The 24,529-nt window shown below is 39.3% G+C and overlaps 1 protein-coding gene across 4 annotated transcripts in view; it reads left to right on the top strand.

Moving 5' to 3' along the window:
* Positions 1-1,482: 1,482 nt before the first annotated feature.
* LOC148030875 (agamous-like MADS-box protein AGL1) overlaps positions 1,483-24,529 on the top strand; it is a 54,492-nt gene continuing 31,445 nt past the window's right edge. For 2 of the 4 annotated variants that reach the window (XM_087684405.1, XM_087684406.1), the window contains exons 1-5: positions 1,483-2,069; positions 2,222-2,306; positions 12,458-12,519; positions 12,602-12,701; positions 12,850-12,891. In XM_087684405.1, the coding sequence (XP_087540531.1) occupies positions 1,525-2,069; positions 2,222-2,306; positions 12,458-12,519; positions 12,602-12,701; positions 12,850-12,891 (834 nt within the window). In that variant the 5' untranslated portion in view covers positions 1,483-1,524. The remainder of the gene's footprint in view (positions 2,070-2,221; positions 2,307-12,457; positions 12,520-12,601; positions 12,702-12,849; positions 12,892-24,529) is intronic. The other 2 variants (XR_015691822.1, XM_087684408.1) reach the window with 2 other exon arrangements.

The following is a 24,529-nucleotide window of genomic DNA, read 5'->3' as shown; positions in this document are numbered from 1 at the left end:
AGACGGTTTTCCATCCGCTTGGCATTCGCTATGACAATCAACAAGTCACAGGGACAGACTCTGTCCATTGTTGGGCTTTATCTAAAGGTGCCAATATTTACATATGGTTAGCTGTATGTTGCATTTTCAAGGGTAAAATCTTCTCATGGTGTGAATGTCATATTGGGTCAAAAGGATGGGGATATAACCACAAACATTGTATACAAGGATGTACTTAGAAAGGTGAAGTAATGTGTATTGCTTTCTTTGCGAATATATAATTATTGATGATCATATAGGGACACTGGTTTGGCATATATGTAAATTGCTCTTCGTGCCATATTTGGTTAGTATATACTCTTTTGGAAGTGAATTATTTTTCGTATTTCACTATTTATTTAACTTTTGCATATGTAGAGTGTCACTATTACTCAGCTATTGACTATCAAAAGGAGCTATAGTGCACGTTGTGCGCAATAATGAGTGATGATATAATAAGAAGGATGCTGCAAGAGTCATTGAGCATTTATTGATATCAAGCTCCCAGTTTTTATTGAAGTTGTACATTGTGGATACATGCAATGTTTTCGGGTGTATGTGTACGAGGTTGACCATAAGAAGAGGTTTCAATGCTCTTATACTAATAAGATACCAAGGCATTGGTTTAAGTATGGGCTCAAGGATTTTGATTATTTTGTGATGTTGTATCAACATTTGTTGGCACCTACTGAATGGTTCACAAATGTTCAATCAGATATTATTATTGTTCAACTGAAATGGTCTTTGTTAGGTGTTTCATGTACTTATATTGTGATTTTTGTTCTAATGCAGGTGTTAAGGAGAGAGGTAAGACTATTACATCACCCATGCGATTACCAACAAAAACTATGGGGTCATTTCCTGCTTCGTCTTCGCATATTTTGCGAAAGGATGAAGATTTCGCTATTGAAGAGGAAGCTTTGTTTCTATTAGGCATCTTGGAGACAATGTCTTTTTTTGTTAGCAACAGCTGTTTACTTGTGGTGCTTGGAATCACGAAGGCTTTGACAAACACCCATTGGTGGAGGCTCAATTGCTGTCAGGTGTGATATATTTTTCTAATGTATATAATTTGTTATCTAGTGGGCATGGATGATTTTTAGGATGGGGGAGATCCCCTGCCCAAAAGTGTCCAATGTTCATGAATTTTGTGGCCTGTTAAAATGCGACATGTCATCGGTGCACACTCTCTTTTTCCCGAAATGGCCGTCCGCATGTAACCGATCTAATTCTATAATGGAAGATAGTCTTGGTTTTTGAAGACCACTTTTCCCTTAGTGGGTGGAGGTCACAAGAGACACACACAGTGCTCACATAAAACTGCCCTTTAATGTATTTTTTCCAAGCAAGATTCTTAAAAAATGATTGAAACTTGAAAGTGAAAGTCGTCTCAATAAAAACTGACTATTATTTTAGCATTTTAGTTATAAAACCAACTACTTCCCTCCCAAGACCAGTTAGGGTTAAGCCTGCGTCTTTTTTCCACACCTATTGATATTATGCTTTATGTGCACCACTGCCACACCCCTTAAGGGAAATCTGCGTCCAACCTTTTGCACTTATTGCACCTGTGCTGACGGCGATTTGATGCTCCTCTCTCTTTTCGTGCACCTGTGCTTGCCCGCGACCTTCCCGCCCCGCCCTCCAGGGTTTCCACAGAGAGATTCTCAGCCTGCGCGCGAGAGAGAAAGGGACCCGTATACCGAGGCTCAGGGAGAGATGGAGATAAAGGGAGGCACTGGCGGAGGAGGGACGCACATGCTGCTGGCGGAGGAAAGAGCCGACCGTCACAGCAGCAGACGCTCCGACATTCTGATGTCATGGCTGCCGGATTCGTCCAGCCTAACCAAGACAGGTGCTCCTGCCAGTAGCCATGTCTCGCCAGGCGCAGTCCGTCGCACCGAGAGCAGCACCAGTCGCCAGGTGACCTTTTCCAAACGCCGCACTGGTGTCTTCAAGAAAGCCTACGAGCTCTCCGTTCTCTGTGAAGCACAGGTGGCGGTCATCATCTTCTCCTCCACCAACAGGATGTATGAGTATGCGAGCTCGAGGTATTGAACCCTTCACACAGCACATGCGCATCTCATCATGCAATTTAGGCAATTTAGGTATTGAACCCTTCACACAGCTGCTGCGACCGTGGTGTAATTTAGGCAACATGCATGCTTTATTCTGTGCGTGTACTGAATTTTGGGGGTTTTAGCACGCTGGACATTCTGGAACGCTATCGGCAGTGCAATGATATGGACCTTCCGTCGACCAACCGTCTGCTGCTGCAAGACGGAGAGGTACGGCCTTTCTCGTTTGGGAGAGGCCCATTCAATTTTCCCTGTTTCTCTTATGAAGTGAATGAAATATAGTTGTTTTAACCTTAGAAAAGATCTAGCACTCGTGGGCCCACGCGTTTGTTGTGTCTCAATGCGCTGAATTTCTAATTCCTCCTGACGAGAGCCAGTTAAGGCCTAAGGACTTCCCGAAGTACGCAGTTAACTTCCGTGTTAAGTAATACGTATTGCAGTTTTACCTGTCCATCTGGCGATTGTTACGAACTTTTTTGTGCGCACTGAATTTCACTGTATTTTCTATGCATACGAATGACGACGCGAAACTTTTCTGTTTTGTACTGCGTGGGCAGACTCGTTCCAAACTTAACTCAATTGTGTTCACGTGGTGTCCGTAAGCATGGATCCGCTAACTTCTAAGGCTGCATTTCTGCAAAATTACTACTTCACAAAGAAGACATAATAAATGTGAGTCTAATTTTATACGATCATGTTTCTCGTCATCTTCTGTGTTCATGATCCAAATTGGTTGAACGATTAAAGAGGAAGTGGTGATCTCCACATGATACTCTCGTTGCGGCGATAAATGATCTCGTCTACTACTTTTCAAGTGTTGCTCGCACCACGAACAGTGCCAGCCAATTCATCTTTAAGGAATGGAGGGTCGTCCTAAGTCTTCTATAGGAGATGCACTACCATTAACCAACCATGGAGGTAATTCGTAGAAGGGAGGGGGGAATGTGGATTTGTAGATTGAAAACTCAATGCTAGTGCTATCATGGTAAGTTGTACAAGGGAAAGGGATTGTGGATTTGCAAATTTGAAACTCAAATTTAAGCTTAAAAATTGAAGGGGGTTGTGGCTTTGCATATTGCTAATGGCCCCATAAACATATGAATTTAGCATGAGTCAACATAGTATTCAAAACATGTCATCCTTATACATGTTATGATTATACACGTGATGAAACATGTTATTTTTATACATGTTATGCCAATGACAACGGTCCATAAAACAGCTCATCTATCTTTAGTAATTTGGCATGTATCAACATAGCATTAGGAACATTATGATTATATGTGTGATGAAGCATGTTATTTTTATACATGTTATGTTGATGACGATCCATAAAACCACTCATCTATCTTCATAAATCTAGCATGTATCAACATAGCATTCGAAACGTTATGATTATACATGTGATGAAGCATGTTATTTTTATACATGTTATGCCGATGACAATCCATAAAACCGCTCATCTATCTTCATAAATCTAGCATGTATCAACATAGCATTTGATATGTTATAATCTACATGTGATGAAGCATGCTATTCTTATACATGTTATGTCGATGACAATCCATAAAACTACTCATCTATCTTCATGAATCTAACATGTATCAACATAGCATTTGAAATATTATGATTATACGCGTGATGAAACATGTTATTTTTATACATGTTATGTTGATGGCGATCCATAGAGCAGCTCATCTTCATAAATATGGCATGTATTGGTATATCATTCAAAACGTTATGATTATACATGTGATGAAGCATGTTATTTTTATACATGTTACGACATTAGTGTTATTATGATACATGTTATGTTGATGACGATCCATAAAACAGCTCATCTTCATAAATTTTGCATGTAAGGCTAGTTTCATAAATCTAACATGAAGAATGAATCTTAGACGAGTTTCTTATACATGTTAATGCTTAAACATACCATAAACAACTTATGTATGAAACATGAAGAATGAAATGCATGTTATGCTTAAACAATTCATAAAAGGCTAGCTTTATAAAATCTTATATGAATAATGAACATCATAGACTATTAGCATATATAGGCTAGTTTCATGAATCTAAAATGAAGAATAAATGCTATAGGCTAGTTTCATAATTTTGATATGAGGAATGTGATTTGTGTGGAATAGTTATGGAATATATTTGCAACATGTCATTGTTATTGTTATACATATTATGCCAATGACTCCACAATGTTTCATAAATTTAGCATGTTAAAAAGTAAAATCTAAATGAAGGGTAAATGTGGTTCATGTGGAATATGTAGTAAGTATGGATTGTATCTTGCAAAGAACTTTGGTATTCATAGGTCTTATGGGATTTGACTTTTAGATAAGAGTTGCCATTGATTTGGAAAGAGATGGGAAAAAGCATAGGTTGAGGTCTCTTAGTATTTGTGATGATGATGGAAGCCCTTAGTATTTGTGGTGAGAGTTCAATTTATCCTTTTAAAACTATCCTTCACATGGAATACAAAATAATAATGGAGTGTATAGTGGAGAGAACTTGGTATTCATAGGTCTGAGAGATCCGAATTTTAGATAAGAGTTGCCATCGATTTGGAAAGAGATGAGAAAAAGCATAGGTGGAGGTCTCTTAGTATTTGTGATGATGGTGGAGGCCCTTAGTATTTGTGGCATTTGTGGTGATAGTTCAAGAGTTTGGGGAAGAGATGAGCATACTTAGACCCTACCTGCCATAACCACATATCTCGAACCCTAGTGATGGCACAACCACAAACCATGAATTTTGAACTTTGTGTTGCATTGTCTTAGTTTTTGTTTTTCTTATGTTAGTAGACTTCTGTATGAGGCAAAAAGTCACAAAAAGTGGCAAGAAGCATAAGATATGGACATTGAGATTCCATAAGATTCCATAGAGAGAGCATAAGGCATGCACAATGAGATTCACCTTGCTTCACAATGAGATTTATCTTGCTTAGAGATGAGTATAAGGCATGGACAACGAGCTTCCATAGAGAGAGCACAAGGCATGCATAATGAGATTCACCTTGTTGCCAAAAAGGTAGCATAAAGCATGCAGAATAAGATTCCCAGTAGTAGGGTGAAGGGACCAATGTTTTGTCACCTGACTAAATAATTGACTAGCACAATAATTTTGAAACCTTGTGTTACAAGAGATTCGGACGTTACTAAGAGCAAGTGCATTGTGATGATTCTTGTGCTCCAAGAGATTCAAATGTTACTAAGATCAAATGCATTGTGGTGATTTAAAAATGGTGGCTAGAGAAAAACAAATAATATGTTTTCCCTTGGAGTCACGTGAGACCTCATAAGAACCTTTTGCAAGCCATTTGAATTGTGTAACATTTTTCACTTTAAGCAAAAACACCCTTTTGCAAGTGATTTGAACCATGGTACATTGTTCTTTTGAGCAAAAAGCCCTTTCATGTGTGCATGATTGACTTCCCTCTTATAGATTTTAGTAAATGAATTTTAGTACTATTACTAAACAACTCCCTAATCTCTTCCTCTAGTTTCACAAAAGGCCTTTGCTCTAGTGTATAGTGTCTCCAACATGTGCAAGAGAATTGTCTTCTACCCCTCCCCTTGCCCAATTTATGAATAGGCTTTAAGCAAAAACACCCTTTTGCAACTGATTTGAAATGTGCTACATTGTTCTTTTGAGCAAAAGCACCTTTCATTATGTGCATGATTGACCCTTTGATAAATTTTAGTAACATTACTAGGTCTCTACGATAATATTCAGTAACCTTACTAATAAGGGCTCTCTAGTGGCTCTACGATAAATTTTAGTAACCCCCTCTACAATAAATTTTAGTAACATTACTAATAATGACTTCCTAGTCCCTTCCTCCAAGTTCACAAACGGCCTTTGGCCTAGTGTATACCATCTCCAACATGTGCAAGAGAAGTGTCTCCTACCCCTCCCCTAGCCAAATTATATGAATAGCAATATGAGTGCCTCAAGGGTTCAAATGGCTCTTTGGCCAAAGTGTATATTGTCTCCAACATGTAAAAGGAAAGTGTCTCCTACCTCTCCCCTTGCCAAATTTATGAATAGTGTGAATAGCCCAAGGCTCTGTGTCACACAACTCTTTACACCATCTCCAAAATATGAAAGTCCCCTCCTTTATCTCTCCTCTTTCACTAGAATTAAGAAATAGCTCTACTATAGGTGACACATGACATCTCTAATATGTGAGCCATTCTCTCTTACCCCTTTGCTCTCCCTTGTGAAAATTCACGTATAGCTTGGTGGTGGTTGTGAACATATTGAGACCCCATCATAAAAGCGTTCATAGGTTTCTCTGATATGAGCCCTTGCCCTTTCTTGCTTGAAATTCACAAATAGCTTGACAAATCCTGAGGGACTCCTTCCTTGCTTCAAATTCACAAATAACTTGACAAAACCTTCTTAGATGTCTCCAATATGTGGAGAAGGGTCCCTTTCTCCTCTATCTTGCTTGAAATCACAAATATCTTGGCAAGCAACTAAGGTAACCGACACATGCACACTTGTTGACATGCATGCGCACACATAGCAAGGACAAGTGATGAACTTTTAGGTATTATGGAATATTTTCTTTCTCATGCTTTTTTTCTCAATGTCCTTTAGGGTTGTATTGCACCCCACCTTATGGGCGTGCATTATGGATTGGGGGGTTATCTTAACCTTGGCTTTCCCTACTAGATTAGCACGTCCAATTGTATTTCCATGTTTAAACTATTTTCAACCATAGATGTCTTGTGGGAGTCATTTTTGTCATTTCCATCTCTTTAGCAACGTTGGTGTGATCTTGGCAGAAGGGGAGCATGTGTGTTGGCTTGCTCTTCTCGCTCACCTAGGGATAGGTTGTCATTTCCTCCTCCTTTAGCAACATTGGTGTGAACTTAGTGGAAGGGGGAGCGTGTGTGCTACTCAACCCATGCCAACCTAGCTCTCGCACATAGGAGTGGCTATAACAAATCCAAATAGTTTTCTAAATTTTGGATTTAATCCCCTTGGTTGCGTGAACTCCTAAAAGAAAGTGTATTATTACTCCTAAAATAATGTTGAAGATCTTGCCAAATGGCCCAAGTTTACAATGCTTACAAGAAGTAGAGAGAACATTAGAGCAACTAAAGAAAATATTAAATTGTATTGACAAGCATTATAGTTGATTTTTCTCAAAGCACATGAATAGTAAGAGGGGGATAACACTAGGCATCAAGAGTAATTCTAACCTTCATACAAGTAGACAATGACAAAATCTATGAAGAGATGTGTCCCAAATAGGAGGAGAAGGCCCTTATAGCCTTATGAGAGTCAGAAGGAAGGATAGGATCTTTTAGGCTTTGTAAGCATTGATGGCCAATTGGAGATCTATCTTTGAAAAGCCTCTTTAAGAGGTGATGTAGATATCTACCCCATTGATAAATTTATGCATTATAAAACCATGGATAGGGGATATCTGTGAGGATCTCACATAATGCTCATATGTATGGTTTTAGGCCACACTACTCCACTAGTCCTTTTATCAAGGCATTGCTCTTAATCACTTGATGAAGGTTTTCCATGAACTTAGTGTCTCTAGCGTGCCATAGTTGAGGATGCAACTCAAACTATTGTTGCTATAGTGTGGTAAAGAAAATCTTCTTTTCAAACTTGGTTTCTCTAACGGGTTTGATGTATGATCCTTTCCTTCCCATCTCTAAAGAGATAAAAAATTATTCATACTTAAGAGTATTGTATTATAGGACAAAATCAAAGTTTATATTTTTATGTGGCAAGGATTTTGAAGCTCCAATGGCTTCATATATAGAATATTAAATGTTCACAATGTTGCCTCTATTGAGGGTAGTGCTACATATTTTTCTAGAGGAATGGACTTTACTTGTATGAAGGTTAGAACTCTTTTGAGGGTGCATGCATTATGCTATATATTTTTCTAGAGGAATGGATCTTTCAAAAAGTCCATCCTTTCTTCCTAATGATGGTTGTAGTAACCATCCTCAACAAATTCTAGAGATTCATTATGAATGCATCCTTGGTCACTACTAAATAAGGCTAGCTTTATGGTGATATCATCAATAAATCCTACACTCTTGATTGAATCCCTAAGCAATTTCCACATACATCTAATTTTTTGATATTTTAGAATAAATGCAGTGCATTTTCTTATTCCCTTTTACAAAGTGGACAAAGTATAAGGCTATCCTTAGTTGAAAATTTGTTTATCACTACTTTCCAAAGCACTAGGTTTAGCTTATGAGGGTGAGTAGCCTTCAAAAGTATAGTGATTTTCCTCCTCCAAGCTTTATACTTAGAGCGAGGAGCATTTCGCACCAAAACACTCAAAGTTCTCTGCATGATTCCATGTCTCTTCTCATAGATTTTTTTTTTCTTTTTCACTTCTACAACATAGCTTCCATAGAAGCATTGAAGACCTTGACGATACTATCAAGATTCTAGTTGCAATAGGTTATTCAATTTTTTTCTCACCCATCCAAACCATTGGGCTTCATTAGTCGCCAATCAATAAAAGAGTAGCTATCTTCTCTAGTTATCAAAACTCTTGTTTTTGAACATTTCAAATGTCTTGCCACCATGGAATGCCTGTAGAGTTGATCTTACCAAAACTTGTCTTTGAGCATCCCAAAGATCTTGCCACCACCTTTAGAATTGATCTTCTTAGCCATTTCCAAGTTCTCCTCTAAGGGTGATAGGGGGGATCCTATGCATACTTGAAATGCATAAAACAATATTAGGGACACACCCCTCTCATCTTTTGTCTTTTTATTATCATTTCCTTTCACAAGCTCCCTTGCCATAAACCATGGAATGGAGAAGTCTCCTCAAACAAGCTCTCCATAAAGCTTGTGTGAAAGTAGACCTAGACTTGCCCTTAATAGAAGGAATGAGACAATCAAATAAAGTTGAAGATCTTTACAAACAATCCTAGTCACTATATGCTTACAAGAAGTAGAGAGAACATTAGGGCAACTAAAGAAAATATTAATTGAGTTTCCAAGCGGCAAGCACTATAGTTGAGTTTTCTCAAAGCACATGGATGGAAAGGAAGGGATAACATTAGGCATCAAAGCATAATTTTAACCTTCATACAAGTGGAATCCATACTCTAGAAGACTATATAGCAACCACCCTCAAAAGAGACAACATTGTGAACATTTATTGTTTCTATATGCTATGTTAACAAAGCTTCAAAGTCCTTACGCATAAAATTGTAAATCTATTGTTGACATGAAATTCTTTGCTTCCAATAAATGATCGGCCTTACACGTAAAATTGTGTATCTATTGATGGCATACAATTCATTGCTTCCAATAAATGAGCCAGATTCTACTCCAAGTTCATTTCAAATTTTGCTCTTACATTTGATTGTTGCTTTTGCACCCATGTTTTACTTCGATTTCACTATTGGGAGAATGACCCAAAATACCCCAACTTTTTGGGAACTTCCTAAATATTGTTGACTAATATACCTATCCTATTTGGTCAAAGTTCCAATAGACCAATATGCCTATCCTATTTGGTCAAAATTCCATTAGACCCCCCATCTCATTGAATTTCCCAAAGTTCCACTGCCAAATTTTTAAAGTTGTCCCTTATAACTCTCACAAGTATTCCCAATACATAATATTTTGCAAGCTTCTATGAGAGTAATTTTTCAACATACATGTGCAGTGATAGAAATATGAATTTTGGTATTACATTGGTGAGATAAAAAAGCTCATGATTTATAGAGACATATGTCACTATTCTTGAGCTCATTCATGATCTTTTTTGTCCAAGGCACTAAAGGTAGATTCTTGGTATAGAAAGGAATCGAGTACACAATTTTCAAAGTATAAATTTGTATAGAACTGACAAGAATTGCCAAATTACCCATTTTTCTCTATTGAGGGAATATCCAAGAAGTTTTACCAAGAAACTGATATGGACTAAAAGTAAATTGTAGATTATTGCACAACTTTTTAATTTGCATAAGTTATAAAGAAATGAAAAAATCACATATAGTTTTTTGAGGGTAAGGGCCATTGGTGCATGAATCTCCCTCCTATCCCAATATTATGATTTTCTCCTTTCTTTTTTTGGACTACTTTGTAGAGGAATTCTTAATTTTCAAGATTGGTGGTTAGATCTTATCCTATTATCCTTCGAACTGCTTTCATGCGGAACTACAATGTTTCTCATCATCGAGAACTTATGTCTTTGTGCAAAAGAAACGGAACAACTAAAAATTTTGAATCATCAAGTATTCATTGTAAATTGCTTGACAAATCATAAGTGGCTAGCTACCTTGGGGATGGTGACACTTTTATGGATCACAAGTTGGATCCGAAGATTACATCCCATTCGAAATGGATAGAAAATTTTTGTACTACTTATGTTATCCATGAAAACCAAAAGTGAAAGGAGAGAATTTGGGGAGATGCAACTTGCTAATGCTAAAGTCATATTTTCATAGACTCTTGTATTAATGATTCATTTAAACTGCTTCTTCCACAAATTGTGAGTGAAAGGGATGATTTAAAAATTGCCATTGAAGCTGCCCAAGCCATATATGCTATGCCTATTTTCTCAAATTTTTTTGGAAAGAAGAAGATATGGAGCAGATGTAAATAACCATTTAGTTGTTGTTTTTTCATTATAGGGACTTACATGTTGTCTACATACACATCTTAACAGAAGTATCATTGTAATCAAAATATGTCAATGTATAAAAACAAAGATGGATGGTTGGTTGTAGATAAATAGGAAATTATTGAGATTCAAGTTGTACCAAACATGAATGGTAAATGCTTTTCTGCTAATGTTAAAGAAAGTATTGAATTGATAGATTGGTTCTTATTTACTTTTTGAATGTTGCCATAGCCTAAATTGAGATCTTTAGGTTCGAGACCCCTTTATCTCTCAATTCCGATATACTTTGACCAAAAAGATTCAAGGGTATAGCTTTGACAAAAAGGATTCAAGGGTATAGCTTTGACAAAAAGGATTCAAGGGTATATCTTTTTAAATTTGAGGGGGATTTTGGGAATTTCTATAAACTATAGGGACATTTTAGTTACCTCCCCCTTCTTGAGTAAGGTGACATTGCTTTTCCAACTTCTTACTTGTAAACCAAACACCTAAGAAGACTTCTTCAGCACAAATATTTTAATTGTACACCTAAGAAGACTTGTACATCTAAACATTTTAGTTGTCCTCTTCCTCTTCATCCTTGTCTTCCTATCCTCTCTCAATCCTTCCTCCTCACTTTTCTCTTCTTTACTTTTCACCCATGCTTTCACCAACAAGAAAGCTTATATGGTTGGTAGTTATTATACTTTTCGTTTTTATCTTTGCCATCTTCCCCTTCACATAGACTACTACTTTTGCTCAATATGATGAATCGATTTCCAGTAATTGGTTTGCTACCTCTAAGATTAGTACTAGACAAACAAAAGCTAGTATACCTTTGAGTTTTGTTTTCTTGTTTACATTCATTTTATTCAATGCTTTTTACTAACTTTCCTTCATTTTAGACACAAAAGAATATTGTATTAATTGAATGTCAAGGCTTACATTGAGACTTGTAGTAGAAGGGTGCTCAAACCTTTGAGTACAAATGCAACACATGGTCCCATTACAACGTTCATGTTAGTGAGACAAGCCAACTATAGCCATAATCAAATTTTTGCATTGTACAAGGTGCCTTCACTCTAGCCTTTGAGGATGGAATCCTCAACCTTAGTGAGACAAGCCAACCATAGCCATAATCAAATTTGAGGATGGAACCCTCAACCTTAGTGAGACAAGCCAACTATAGCCATAATCAAATTTTTGCATTGTACAAGGTGCCTTCACTGTAGCCTTTGAGGATGGAACCCTCAAATGGTCCCATTACAACGTTCATGTGAGACAAGCCAACTATAGCCATAATCAAATTTTTGCATTGTACAAGGTGCCTTCACTGTAGCCTTTTGATGGAACCCTCAACCTTAGTGAGACCCTCAACCTTGGGTTTTAACACACCATCTCATGAGCTAGTTGAGCTAGCGGGTCTTGGCTTGGCAACATTCCTTCATTTTGCTTGCACTTCTTTCATTTTACTTATGCTTTTACCTTTTACATTCACATCTTGGAGAAGTCGTTGTCCTAGACAGGTGCAAATCGATTATTGACAATTGTTTACTTGGACGCTTTAGTGTATAAAAGTTACACTACTCTTTTTGATCTCACCTCCATACATTGTAATATCATAGGCAAGATTTTTGATCAAATCGAATCTTTGGCTTTTGTTAGTATGATTTGCTATGGCCAGCCAATTCATTTGTCTCGTAAGCCAATTTGCTCGCTCTCTCTCTCTCAAACAGTCGTGGAGACACGAAGCGACCTACTTACAACAGCGTATCAAGCAATTGACTGATCTTCAAAGGTAACAATTTTGTTGGGCTGATGGTAATTTCTACTGTCTGTTTGACATCTTTATCTTACATTGTTTTGTTCATTATTCACAGCTACATGATGGGTGAGAATCTCTCCTCCTTATCGCTTTCCGATCTTCAAATGGTTGAAACCACCCTGAGGGGTGCTCTAACCAGGATAACAGCACGAAAGGTAAATTCTTTCTACATGCACACATATAGTTACCTTTGTGGAAGGCATTCCTGCTGTTACCCAGTTACAAAAGAGCGATTTGTATATGTCTTTCGTGTCGGAGATTAGTATTAAATAAGTCTCCCCTTAATCCAGTGTGTTGCTGCAGATGGAACTACTGCAAGCCGACAGTCAAACTATGCCCGAAAAGGTACATTTTCTCTGCAGTTCCACTCAATGTTGAGAGGGAGGGACTACATTTTTGCTAATCTAAGAGGTATTACCATGCAAGGCAAGAAAATTGATTGAGTTGTGAGAAATGAACAGGCAACCTGATGACACTAGTCCTTTCTTGTCACTACTTTGCCCAAAAGCCGCAAGGCAAATCGAAGTCCATTAACAGTTTGACACGGGACTTATGCATTGTGACCTTTCAATTGGCCCATTCCTCCAAAAGAAATAACTATATGTCAACGCTTATTCATACAATGTTCTAAACAAAATCTGCATATGCTTGGATGATTTAACAACCAGCTCCCCTTGGAGCAGGATAGGAAAGGTCAGGTCAAGATTGCATAAACCTGTAAAGCCACATGTTTTAATGGTTACATGCTTTTTGCATCAATGAATGTTATTCTCAATGTCAAAGTGTCCATTGACTTCTCCTTCCTAGGGCAGTTAGACTTCTTCTAGAGCCTTTGGCATTGAGGCAAAAGAGAAAGTTTGTGCAAGGCCAATTACTAGTATGGTGTTGTTGAATAGTTTATGAGATGTTTGAATTTGGTAAGGGGGAGACAGGAGTCTAGCAAGATCTAACTGTCAAGATTGTGGGAGAGAAGGAAGGAGCCTCACTTGTAGCTTTCTTGCTTGCACAATGGGGGAATACACACAAAGGTGGAGGCTGAAAACAGTTTTCCTCTTCTTAGTTGTGTGTGCCAAAAAGAAGTCTCATACAAAGAAATAGAAGAACCCTATATATGGGTCTCAAACCAAAGACAACTAACTAAGGTGGCATACTAATTGAGCCATGAACTAGAGTAGATAAGGATAGCTATCATCTAGCTATTATTCATGGGCGGTGTACCAACCGCATCTACAACTGACAAGTCGGTGACATAAATGCACAACGGTCACCTTGGCATATCACGAGTGGAGCTCGATATCTCAACACTAACGTCACTTGGGGCATGAGTATTCAGGTGAGGACCAATGGAGGATTAGCAATTTTCAATCTAGAGTGTTAGAATAGAGTTTTGTTGGTAAAGCTCATTGGTAGAGGACTTTTTCTACCAGTGGAGCCATGGAAGAAGCTATTCCCTTCTTTAATGGTTTTTGTTAGGCTGTTGGCCCGATTGCTCAACTCGAACTCAAGTATGGAGATGAGAAGTGTAGCTAAGTTGTGGTCAATAATAGTAGCTTTATATTTACTAGGTTACATGGGATATCCAACCTTGTGCATTGAAGCAAAAGTATTAGTTGCCCCAATTTTGGGGAGGCTCCTCTCATATGGCTTTATTACATGTGTGTGCAAATAGGCATAAGTCTTTGACATGTGACAAGTGCATGTCTACTGGTCTATTATTTTCTTGTGTCTTGGATAATGTGGTAGAGGAATCTTGTGCATAGGGAAATATGAGGTCTTATTCGGTATAGTTTGTGGGAATCCTTTTTATAGGGCTGTATTAAGCATATGCCGATAGAGAGGCAAACTATGAGAGTGTGTAGTGGAAAGGAAAGGGAACATGGAGAGGAGGTTGAATTTTGAAAGAACGCATGAGAGAGAAGGAACAAATTGACTGCAATGGTTGAAAGATACATGGCTGTAGGGGTTAGCTCCTAACATGTAGCATTGAGAGTCAATGTGGGCACTAGAGGAGTAGAGGGATGAGAGAGAGTGAGGAGGGTTGGTTGAATGATCACAATGGATGGATGTTCTTTTTTTGGGGGGGGGGGGGGGGCGGGGGCGATTACCTTCAAATAGGCAAACTAAGCCCACAATTGATACACAAGTGATTGGGTCCAAAACATGGGCACCCAAGACAGCCCTCCCAACTGACGAAAATAGTCACAATGCTTAAAACGAAATGCACTAATATATCCACTATCTAGAGTGCCTAAAAGACAAAGTGACAAACAAACACAATGATAGGGCTCCTAATGTCCTTGTTTGCCTCAGATTGAGGTCTCATGCACAAGATGACTTTGCAGGATATACATGTTTGTTTACACTCCCTCTCAGACCTTGGATGTGGTGGAATGGCAAAGGAGATGAAATGAAAATGAGGGTGGTAAGAAGAGTGCCACTACAGATGAAGTTCGTTGATGAAGAACGGTAGGTAAGAAGCAAGACCCCCTCTCCAAATGAGAGACATTGCAATGGGAGACCACCATAGACTAATGGGAGTGGATAAGCCTTGAATGGATCACTCTAGAAAACTCTAGTTGTGGATGAGTAAGCCAAGCCTTTGACTCAATTGAGAGATGATAGCAAGGAGCTATTGAAGGCACATAACTTGCAAAGAAAGAATAGGAACCAAGGGCTAGGCGGCAGGGGATGGTGGCTTGATGATGAAGGAAATAGGCCACTGTAACAAATGAAGGTCCGAAGATGACTGCAAAGTTCCTCCTAGAAACCCCCCTTTGAAATGCAAAGGATCCTTTTTTGAAGGGTTTAGGGGACTTGAAGGAACCATTGAAGGAGATGGTGTAGGATGGGATAGAATGTGTGAGATGGTTGATGCAAAATCATGAATGGGTTTGGAAATGGACAACCTCCTCAGAGGGCCCTTCACAAAGGAAGGGAAATGGAGCCTGTATAGCCCTTCTCTTGTCTAGTTATTGCAAGAATGACCCTTGAAAAAGAATCCTTAACAAAGATGGCTTGGTCAATGAAGACAACTTGGATATTGAGTTTAGTAAGGCCATGAATTGAGGAGAGATGGAAGCCCAAGTTAGAAATATGTAGGACTTGTTGGAAATGCAATCCACACTTGCTAGAGAAAACCGGCTCACAATCAATGCAAGAAAACTTGCTAAGACTGGGTTTGAATCCTAAGCCTAATGGAGCCAAAAGTTCCATAATTGTATAGTCCAGAGGTCATCCATCACCTTAAGGTTTTGGGGCCTAGATGCCCATTCCAACTTGTGGGAATCTTTTAGTTAAGTACGCACTAGCGTGAGCAATATTGGGATGGTTGACCTCTTGGGAGGAAGGGAATGTGTAGAGCCCCCCATCCAGTTTCTAATATGGTATTAGAGCTTCAATTGGTGAACTTGAATGGCATTATGACCTCAACCAAGGTGTGGCTTGGGGGAGGCGGGGCGGCGGGCATATTATAAATGCAATCCATACTTGCTAGAGTATCAATGGGTGCAAGACAATGTGTTGAGACTAGGTTTAAATCCTAGACCAAATAGAGCCAGGTTTCCATAATTCTTTTAGTTAAGTGTGCATTGGTGTGAAAAATACTGGGATGGGTGACCTCTTGGGAAGGGGGGGTATCCATCACCATGAATAGGCGTCAATGAGATGTTACCAATGATGTATCCTTAGATTAACGAAGATCTGGAAGCCAATCTCCTCAACGAGGAGTTTGACTCGATGCATCATTGTCAATGAGCTAAGGCCTCTCAGAAGATGGGACAGTTAGAGAAGGTTTCTCCATCTCATGGATGTGAAGAAACATTAACTCATAAGAAATAACTAGTGTAGACTAAGAAGTAGAGGTAGAGGGAGGCTCTATCCTCCAATGATTTAGCTCCATTCTATGCTCTCGGATGAAGGTGAGGGTATTTCTTCTTGTATTTCTCCTTGGGGTGCGAGGTCTTCCCACAGTGGGGACACTCCGGATATTCATTACGCTTCCTCCTTGAATTGGTATTGGAGTTTGAAAACTCAGATTTCTTGGACTTCTTCCCTTTCTTTTGCTTGGCTTGTCCTTTATCTAAGGATGATACTGCAAAAGCACGGTCATGTACATTGGCTTCATTAAAATTTGTCTCCTTGTGACACGCATCCTGCTCAAGCACCATTAAGACTAGCCAAGTGAGAGTGTCCCTTGTGCAAGAGGTGAGGAGATTGGCTTAGAACACAACGTATTTCGGCGACAGAAGATGTGAGAAGTGTCACAACTAGGTCCTCTAAAGAAATGATCTTACCAAGGGAAATAAGCTCATTCCAAATCTTCTCCATCTTGTTTATGTGATCCTTCATTATAGGGGAATCTGTGAGATAGAGAATTTGTCCATAACATTGTGCCTAAATACTTATTAGCACAACTCTCTCATACGAGACATCACCCTCCTTTCCTCATCATTCATGATCATAGCACGTCTTGTGATCTACGAGGTATCTATATCCTATTAGGGTATGTCTAAGGTGTGGCCTCCCACTTGCGACCACGCTCTTGGGCATAACCAAGAGACCCTTGTACATCTGGCGTACTTGCAGTAGGGGTAGTATCTCTCAGAGTAGCACCCATAGGAATGCCACCTACAGACGGCTGACCCAGAGTCATGGGAGTAGATGTCCCTACAGGTGTGACAAATCTTGGAGGTGATAGGTATCCACCAGATGAACGAGACGGAGACACTGTATCGGTGTCTCTAGAACATCCACTCGAGCCACCCTCTCAGAAACCGGTAAGGAGTAGCAATCCTCTCTCGAACTGACCGCGGGCTCACAATATCTACATCTTCGAAACACCTCCCAAAACCACCCCCTCCATCCGGGGGGCTAGTCTAGAGCATTGACCTCGCCTACTAGAGATAGAAACATCGGAGCGTGCTGACCTTATAGAACGGCCTGACGATATCCATGACAACTCCTAGTCCGCCATATCTCTAAAGCGGGCCATTTGATATGGAGACATATGTATGAGTATCTCCTGCAACTCCTCATCAGCCATCCCTGGACTTATCCTGCTCTCTAGGTATCGTCAAAGTGACTTGCATAGACAGAAAATGATATTAGCATAATCAATATAAGAATTTAGGTAAAGCACGACAACATAACTCTGAAATAAATGATGCTAATTAAAATGCATATTCTAAATTAACTTTAAAAGTGAATTATCAACGAATTAAGCAAGTGGATGTAAATAGGACCTGGCCTATGGCTCCATGTCAAGCTTTTGGTATAGCTCGGCTACACTGGAAGGTCTATAGATAGGTCACCACAGAGAGAGGAGTCCACTTCATTCTTGAAATATTAATGGTCTCCTATCTCTTCATCTACGTTACCCATGCTTGTCTCCTCTTTGCATGCTCCAAGCCCTCTTCGCCCTCCACCCTCCGTAACATCAACCTCTTTATGTGCATATTCCCCTCGTCCACACCAGGGACATTACTTTGATCATACACTCGTGTACTTCGAGGTGTTGACGACACAACATATCACCATTGAGGTTATTGGGAATTTGGATAAAAGATTGCACATTCAATATTATACATAAGAGTGAATCAACATTTGTGATTGTTTCATGTCGTGGAAAAATTAATTAAAAATGCCATGCATCTATTCACAATGACCTAACAGGACAAACATGTCGCACATGTCTGTCTATCTTTTCTCGAAATCTATCTCCAGAAATCTAGATGGACTTCGTCAAACAATTGCTCCAACTCCTTCCAATACCACTTTAAACCACTATACATCGAATATGATCATGGAGAAGCTACGGTAATCTACTGAGATAACCCTTTACAAGTTTTCAAAATACCCCATCTCATCTACTATAGTATTTGGATTTGTGGTCCATCGTCGGCTCTTTTGCTCGAACTTTGCCTTGACACCACAATCCATTGTGGAGTGCATTTTTGTTGATGCGCTCAATATGGAAATGTCGTCCGTGCAATGACGCTGTATTGTAGATTTTGTAGTATACACTGAAATGGTTAGACTAGTTATTGTGTATAAAATCTAGATATGACAGTAAATAAAGCATGTTGTCACCTTTGGACTACATCCCCTTGAGAATTCACACTTCTCAGTAGAGACCTCTATCCCTTCGCAAGAAGTTGCGATCAAAGCTTCATGTAACCACCACATAGACATAAACTGTGGCATCTTCTCCATGCCTTCGGGATATCGAACTAATTGATGACGTGTACTGCGTTGAAATTTTGATTGCACTCCCTTTCGCTCTTTTTTGGCCTGCTCGTACCAAGTGAGCCACTTCTCCATGGATGCATGATATAACATACAATAATGATTCACTTTCTCCTTCATAGCAGCATCTATCTTTTTTTCTACTCCATTTTCAACCACCACATCTCTGGTCAATCTTTCATCGTCCTTCAATGCGACCTTCATTAGGGGAGTTTTGAGGTCTCGAAAATGCCTTGTAAGCGATCGTAAAGAGAGAAAATATTTTAGGAAATAAAATCATTTTTAAGATTTTTAAAACCTTTTATATTTTGGTAAGTAAATATATTAAAAATTGTTAATAAGTCATTGTTGCAATATTCTCATGGTCATATCCAACCTAGAAATCTAGGTTGCCATAAAGGTGATAAAAATTATCATAATGAAGATTTTACTCATCCTCATTAAAGTGAAAACTAATATTCAATTTGAATCTTGTTCGACCTTTGATTACTTTCCTCCATTCTCACTCTCTTTTTTCTTTCCCATTCTTACTAGTTTCTTCTCCGTTTTCCTTCTTGTTTCTAATTCGCATAGTTTTTCAATCTAATATTTTAATCACATCCTTAGCTATGGATCAGTTATCCAATGATCTCTGTAGCTCTAGTAAAAGACCTCTCTATCATCTTCATATTGAGTTGGATAGTGAGTATGAACCAATATGGAAGAGAACAAAACCCATTACTATTACAGAGTCTACGAAACATATACTCAAGTTTAAAGAAAAGAAGAATCTTGATCTTTGGTTAGATGGCAGGCTATATCCCAAAGATCCTAGCAAAAATAGCACTTTGCCTTTCTATAATAGCTCTTCATTGTTGAGGTTCATTGGTGATGGTTATAATGGGTTTTTAGGTCATACACAACTTGGTTGCAGAAAAGAATGTCCTTAAATTGGAAAATCATCTTTTATCAAAATATAACAAGGAGTTACTACAGAAGCTAGAGGGCTATCAATAGAGGATTCATTCGTTGGAGAAACGCATCTAATCTTATCAATGAAAGCAAACTATTTTAGGCCTTTGAAATCAACAAAAGACTCTTAGATATATTGAGTCTCAGACGAGGAGATGGTTGTAGTAAAAGAATCCAAGCAACAAGGTATATTTTTTTTCACTTTAAAAATATGAAATATGACTTTGTTTATAATTAATTATATTGATTTGTGATGTTGATTTTGTTTAGGTCTCTTCTTAAACCGAATGCAAGTGAAAGAGATTCTTTGAAAGCATCTTAATTTATTATCATCTTCTTCCTTGAGTAGTTTCAAAAGATATTTTGAAGAGGAAGAAACTTAAAAAGGCAAAGAAACAATGCTTGGAGTCATTTATAAAGGATCATTCTTTGGATACTGAGTTAGTGTAAAAGACACTAAATAATATTGGTATCAGTCGAGATGCTTATATACAACTTTTTCAGCTTTTACAGTAAAAAATGAAGCAAGGACAAGTACGTAATTGCATACTTCCAAGGCCATCTGTGGTTAGAACTATTAGACAGAGAGTGAATAATAAAGTGATGGAGATTCTGGGTGAGCCTTTTCATATGAAGGCTAGCTTCAAGGGCAATAAAAAGGAAGTTGTATTCAATGAATTTAACAATATTTTCCTTGACTTGCCCACCCTACAATGCTTAATGATTAGATTCTATGACTTGTCACTAGAAGAGACACAAGGAGTGGCTAAATTTGTGGTTAAACTTGATGAAAGTGAGATTCTAAAATGTACAAAACTAGAGAGGGTCTTTATAACCTTGATGAATAGAGCACTTTCATCAGATCATCGGAATTACTCAATGTCATTTAGTGTTCAATCGAAACACAACATCTAGTGGCTAGGAGCATTCGAAGTAGATACAGAGGATTTTGATATATTGTATTAGATTTTTTATCGAACACCAATACTTGATGTTATTAAGAGACAATAAGCAGGAGAAGAGCTATTTATTAAAGGATTTGGGAACTATAAGATTGAGTGGCACATAGCCGGTGACTTAAAAGTACTTAAATGTATGTATAATGTATCAAAGGGAGCCAACTCTAGATCTCCTTGCCTATATTACATGTCCCCAGCCATAGAGTTGAACTCAAGCAATTGGAATAGAGCTCCCTCTAGGCACAACAAGGATCCATAGTTTAAATCAGTCCTAGATATTCCTTTAGTAAATGCCCATATTTGTACACTTCATGCGCTTTGTAAGATAATTGAAAAGCTTGTTTATCTTTATATAGGATTTGCATGGAAGTTGAAGCCATTATCAACTAGAACAGATGCTATAACAAAGATTGAAAAAGTTTTATCTGCAATTGGTTTGCATGGTGGTAATGTTGTTATTGAACTAGATCTTCAAAAGTCTAAGGATGGCAATTGTGTCCCTAAAAAGCCATCTATTGGTGGAGTGAAGGCTAGAAGGTTCCTAGACTTTCATGGGAGACTTGGTAAGATAAACTTTAGGAATGGTGGCTCAACTATTAGATACGATCAGTGGAAGTGCCTACATAATGCAGTTAAGGATCATGCTGATAATGGACAAGCTCGGAATAGAAAAGCCAATGTTTGGGAAACACTAGACAAAGTATTCTTTTATTTGGTGATAAAACTAAGTGGAATGATGATGATCTCAAAGACTTCAAAAACCAATTGAACCTTTTTAAAAAGGCAATGACAGAAGCTTGGGGCACTTGAGGGATGCCCAAATGTCTGAACTTGGGTAGAGAGATGCCAATCTCTTATAGACCTCTGCAGTGGTGCAAATGTGTTTTTACATGCACGAGCACAAAATTTTCACAACTCAAAAAGAGAACCTATAAAGTTACGAATTCCATGGTCATTCCAACATGGGGATCCATAGTAGGTTAGGGAATAGGACTGTAACAAAATCTCAAAGGTCAATGGTGTCGAGGATGCACTTGACTTTACATGACCATAAAGGGTAGTTCATCATATCCAGATTCTTGGATGTGGGTAGAGAGGGTAGGACTAGCACCTTCCAAGGGGTTGCCATCGTTGCCAATCTGGGATTGGTATCCCTGAAGGATTGCCAAGGGAGAGAATGATAAGATGGTGGTTGGGGTGTCCAATGATCCTCATGGTCACAACTTTGTGAACACTAATCTCCACGGACTTTGGTTGTAGCGTTGACGGTCCTCGTGGTCCTGATCCACATGACCCCCCTAGTCATATGCGTCAACCATACATGTCCTTCAAGAATGCCTACAAAAAACACAAGAGAATGCTGCAACTGTTGGAGAAGGCGACCTGAAAAAGAGTGTCTTCTGCCTGTTTGGGGATTAGTAGGCTGCTGTACAGCAGAGTAGATGATGGCAGCAGTAAAGATTGAGAAGTATCCAAGGTAGGAAGCACAAAACCTGCTGTAGGTGAGTCTGTACTGCCAAACGCAGTGGGACAGGCTGCTGGAGACTGGCAAACAGCCTGTGCAACAGGCTGGAATGGAGCAACCAGCAGAGGAATTTGTCCCAGACCGGAAGGCAATGAAGCAGGGTAACATCGGCAGGTAAATAGAGGTTGCCCAGCACAGGAGGTTGCTGCCCAGGCTGCAGAAGGAACTGTCCAGCAAAGAGGGACCTGGCTGTGCACAAAACACAGGAGAAAGGGAGCTGTCTGCACAAAAAATGCAGGCCTGTCCCTGCCAGGCAGAGAAGAATAGCCTTCCAGCACTGCTATTGTGCCGCCCAGCTAACTGGAGAGGCAGCCCACGGTAAAGCTCAAGGATGAGCTGCCTGCATAGAAGCACAAGCAGAAAAAGAACCCATCCCTGCAGAAAAGAAGGCGCCAGGCAGAGAGACACTGCCCAGAGGAAGGATCCTTGCCACTTGGGCTGAAATGCAGGGTGCAGGGGTGGAGTCCAGCTCCAAACAGAGCTTGGATGGGCAGAAATCTGGCTGCTCTGCCCTTTAGCACAGTAAACACAAGTTCTTCACAACCTTAGACGACGCCCAGCTGGTTGGAATGCAGACAGACTGCTCCTCTCTGAAGACTCTAGCTCCCAACTCAGCAAATGATACCATGCGAGTGTGCAGTGGAAAGGAAAGCGAACATGGAGAAAAGATTGAAAGAACGTAGGAGAGGGAAGGAACAAACTGACTACAATGGCTGAAAGGTATAAGGCTGCAACAGTGAGCCCCAACATGCAACACTGAGCATTAGTGTGGGTGCTAGACAGTAGTAGTAGGGGGATGAGAGAGAACGAGGAGTGTTGGCTGAATGATCACAATGGATAAATAAATGAGGGGGACAGGCTGGCTAAAAATAGGAAAAATGAGCCACAACTTGTACACGAGTGGCCAGTCCATATAATATGGGTACCCAAGACAGCCCGCCAACTGACCAAAAAAGTCTTAGTGCCTAAAACGAAAGGCATTGGTAACCCTCCATCTGAAGTGTCTAAAAGGCAAAGTGATAGACAAACACAATGTAAGAGCTCCTAATGTTCTCATTTGGCTCAAATTGAGGCTCATAGGCAGGAGATAATTGTATAAGACAGGCATGCTTGCTAACACAAACAAGTCTTTGGTATGTGAGAAGTACATGTCCATGTTGTGCATGTCAAGTCCTACTATTTCTCAAGTGGCTACATAACTCACAAACATGCCTAGGCCTAATGGGCTACTCTTTTTCGGTGATTTTCTTCCATTTCGGGCCATGATATTGGAGTGCCTATGGCGAGCTTCTCATATCCTGCACATCCTCCACCTCATCATCATCTCACCTTGTTGCTATGGTTTAGTAACAAGACTTGTTTCAATGGGTTAAATTATACAACATGGTCTAACTAGTGCAACATATTGGATTCACAAGACTTATGGACCTAGTTCTAGGATAGAACCCTTGCTTGATCCTTGGTGGTCTTCATGTGAGGTAGTTTGCTCTTGGAAGAATGTAATGTTGTCGATATAGTTGAGTTGATACACAATCTTATACCTGGATTCCTTTCCCAACTTCAACATTTTGACCTTGCATTTGAGCTTAAGCACATTTGACTAGCTATTGCGTGATTGTACTTGTTTGCATAAACCTTGTCCATGAGCTGGAGTTCAAGTTAATTAAGAAAGACAACTTGACATTAAAGTTGATTGAGTCTTAGTGCTCACTTGCTGAATTTACCACAACTAACCCTTCAAAGTCAAATGATGACCAAGTTCACTATGTTGTTAAATAAGCTACCTCCAAAATATTTCAACTTTATGGAGCAAACCATATCATAGTCACAATCTCTTCACCTTCTATAAGTTTGAGTGCCAGCTCTTGTGTTTCGCAAAGTTATTTGACCAATCCATAAGAAGTCTCCCTTAACATCTTTAGAGGGCTATGGTATCCACGACTTCTTAGAAAGGGAAGCCAAAGATTAGGAAGAACAGTAACGCTAAGAGGACTGGTGACAAGCATAGTAGTTCTTCCCAATCAAGTTTGGAGCTGTGATGACATCATATACAAAAGAAAAATAGGTTTTGCCAACATTGCCAAAAAAGGCATTCCATTTTAACAATGAGTGTTGTCTGTCACTCCTATGAACTTTGGTCCTTAGGTGACCCAAAGCAAGCAATGTTGCACCTCCTTGGCAATGGAGAGGCTAATCACGTGACTTGTGGACATCGCGCTTAACTAGCTTGCTTCTTTACTTTGGAAGGGTTGTTTGATTGGTCTGTTACTCCTATGGCCTTTGGTCCTCGGGCACATCTTGTCTC

The sequence above is a fragment of the Lygodium microphyllum genome, chromosome 9 (assembly GCF_053477565.2).
Source record: "Lygodium microphyllum isolate KBCC chromosome 9, Lygodium_microphyllum_v1.1.10, whole genome shotgun sequence".
NCBI classification, from domain to species: Eukaryota; Viridiplantae; Streptophyta; class Polypodiopsida; order Schizaeales; family Lygodiaceae; genus Lygodium; species Lygodium microphyllum.
The sequence above is the reverse complement of the archived record's forward strand: the minus strand, read 5'-3'. Positions and strand labels throughout refer to the sequence as shown.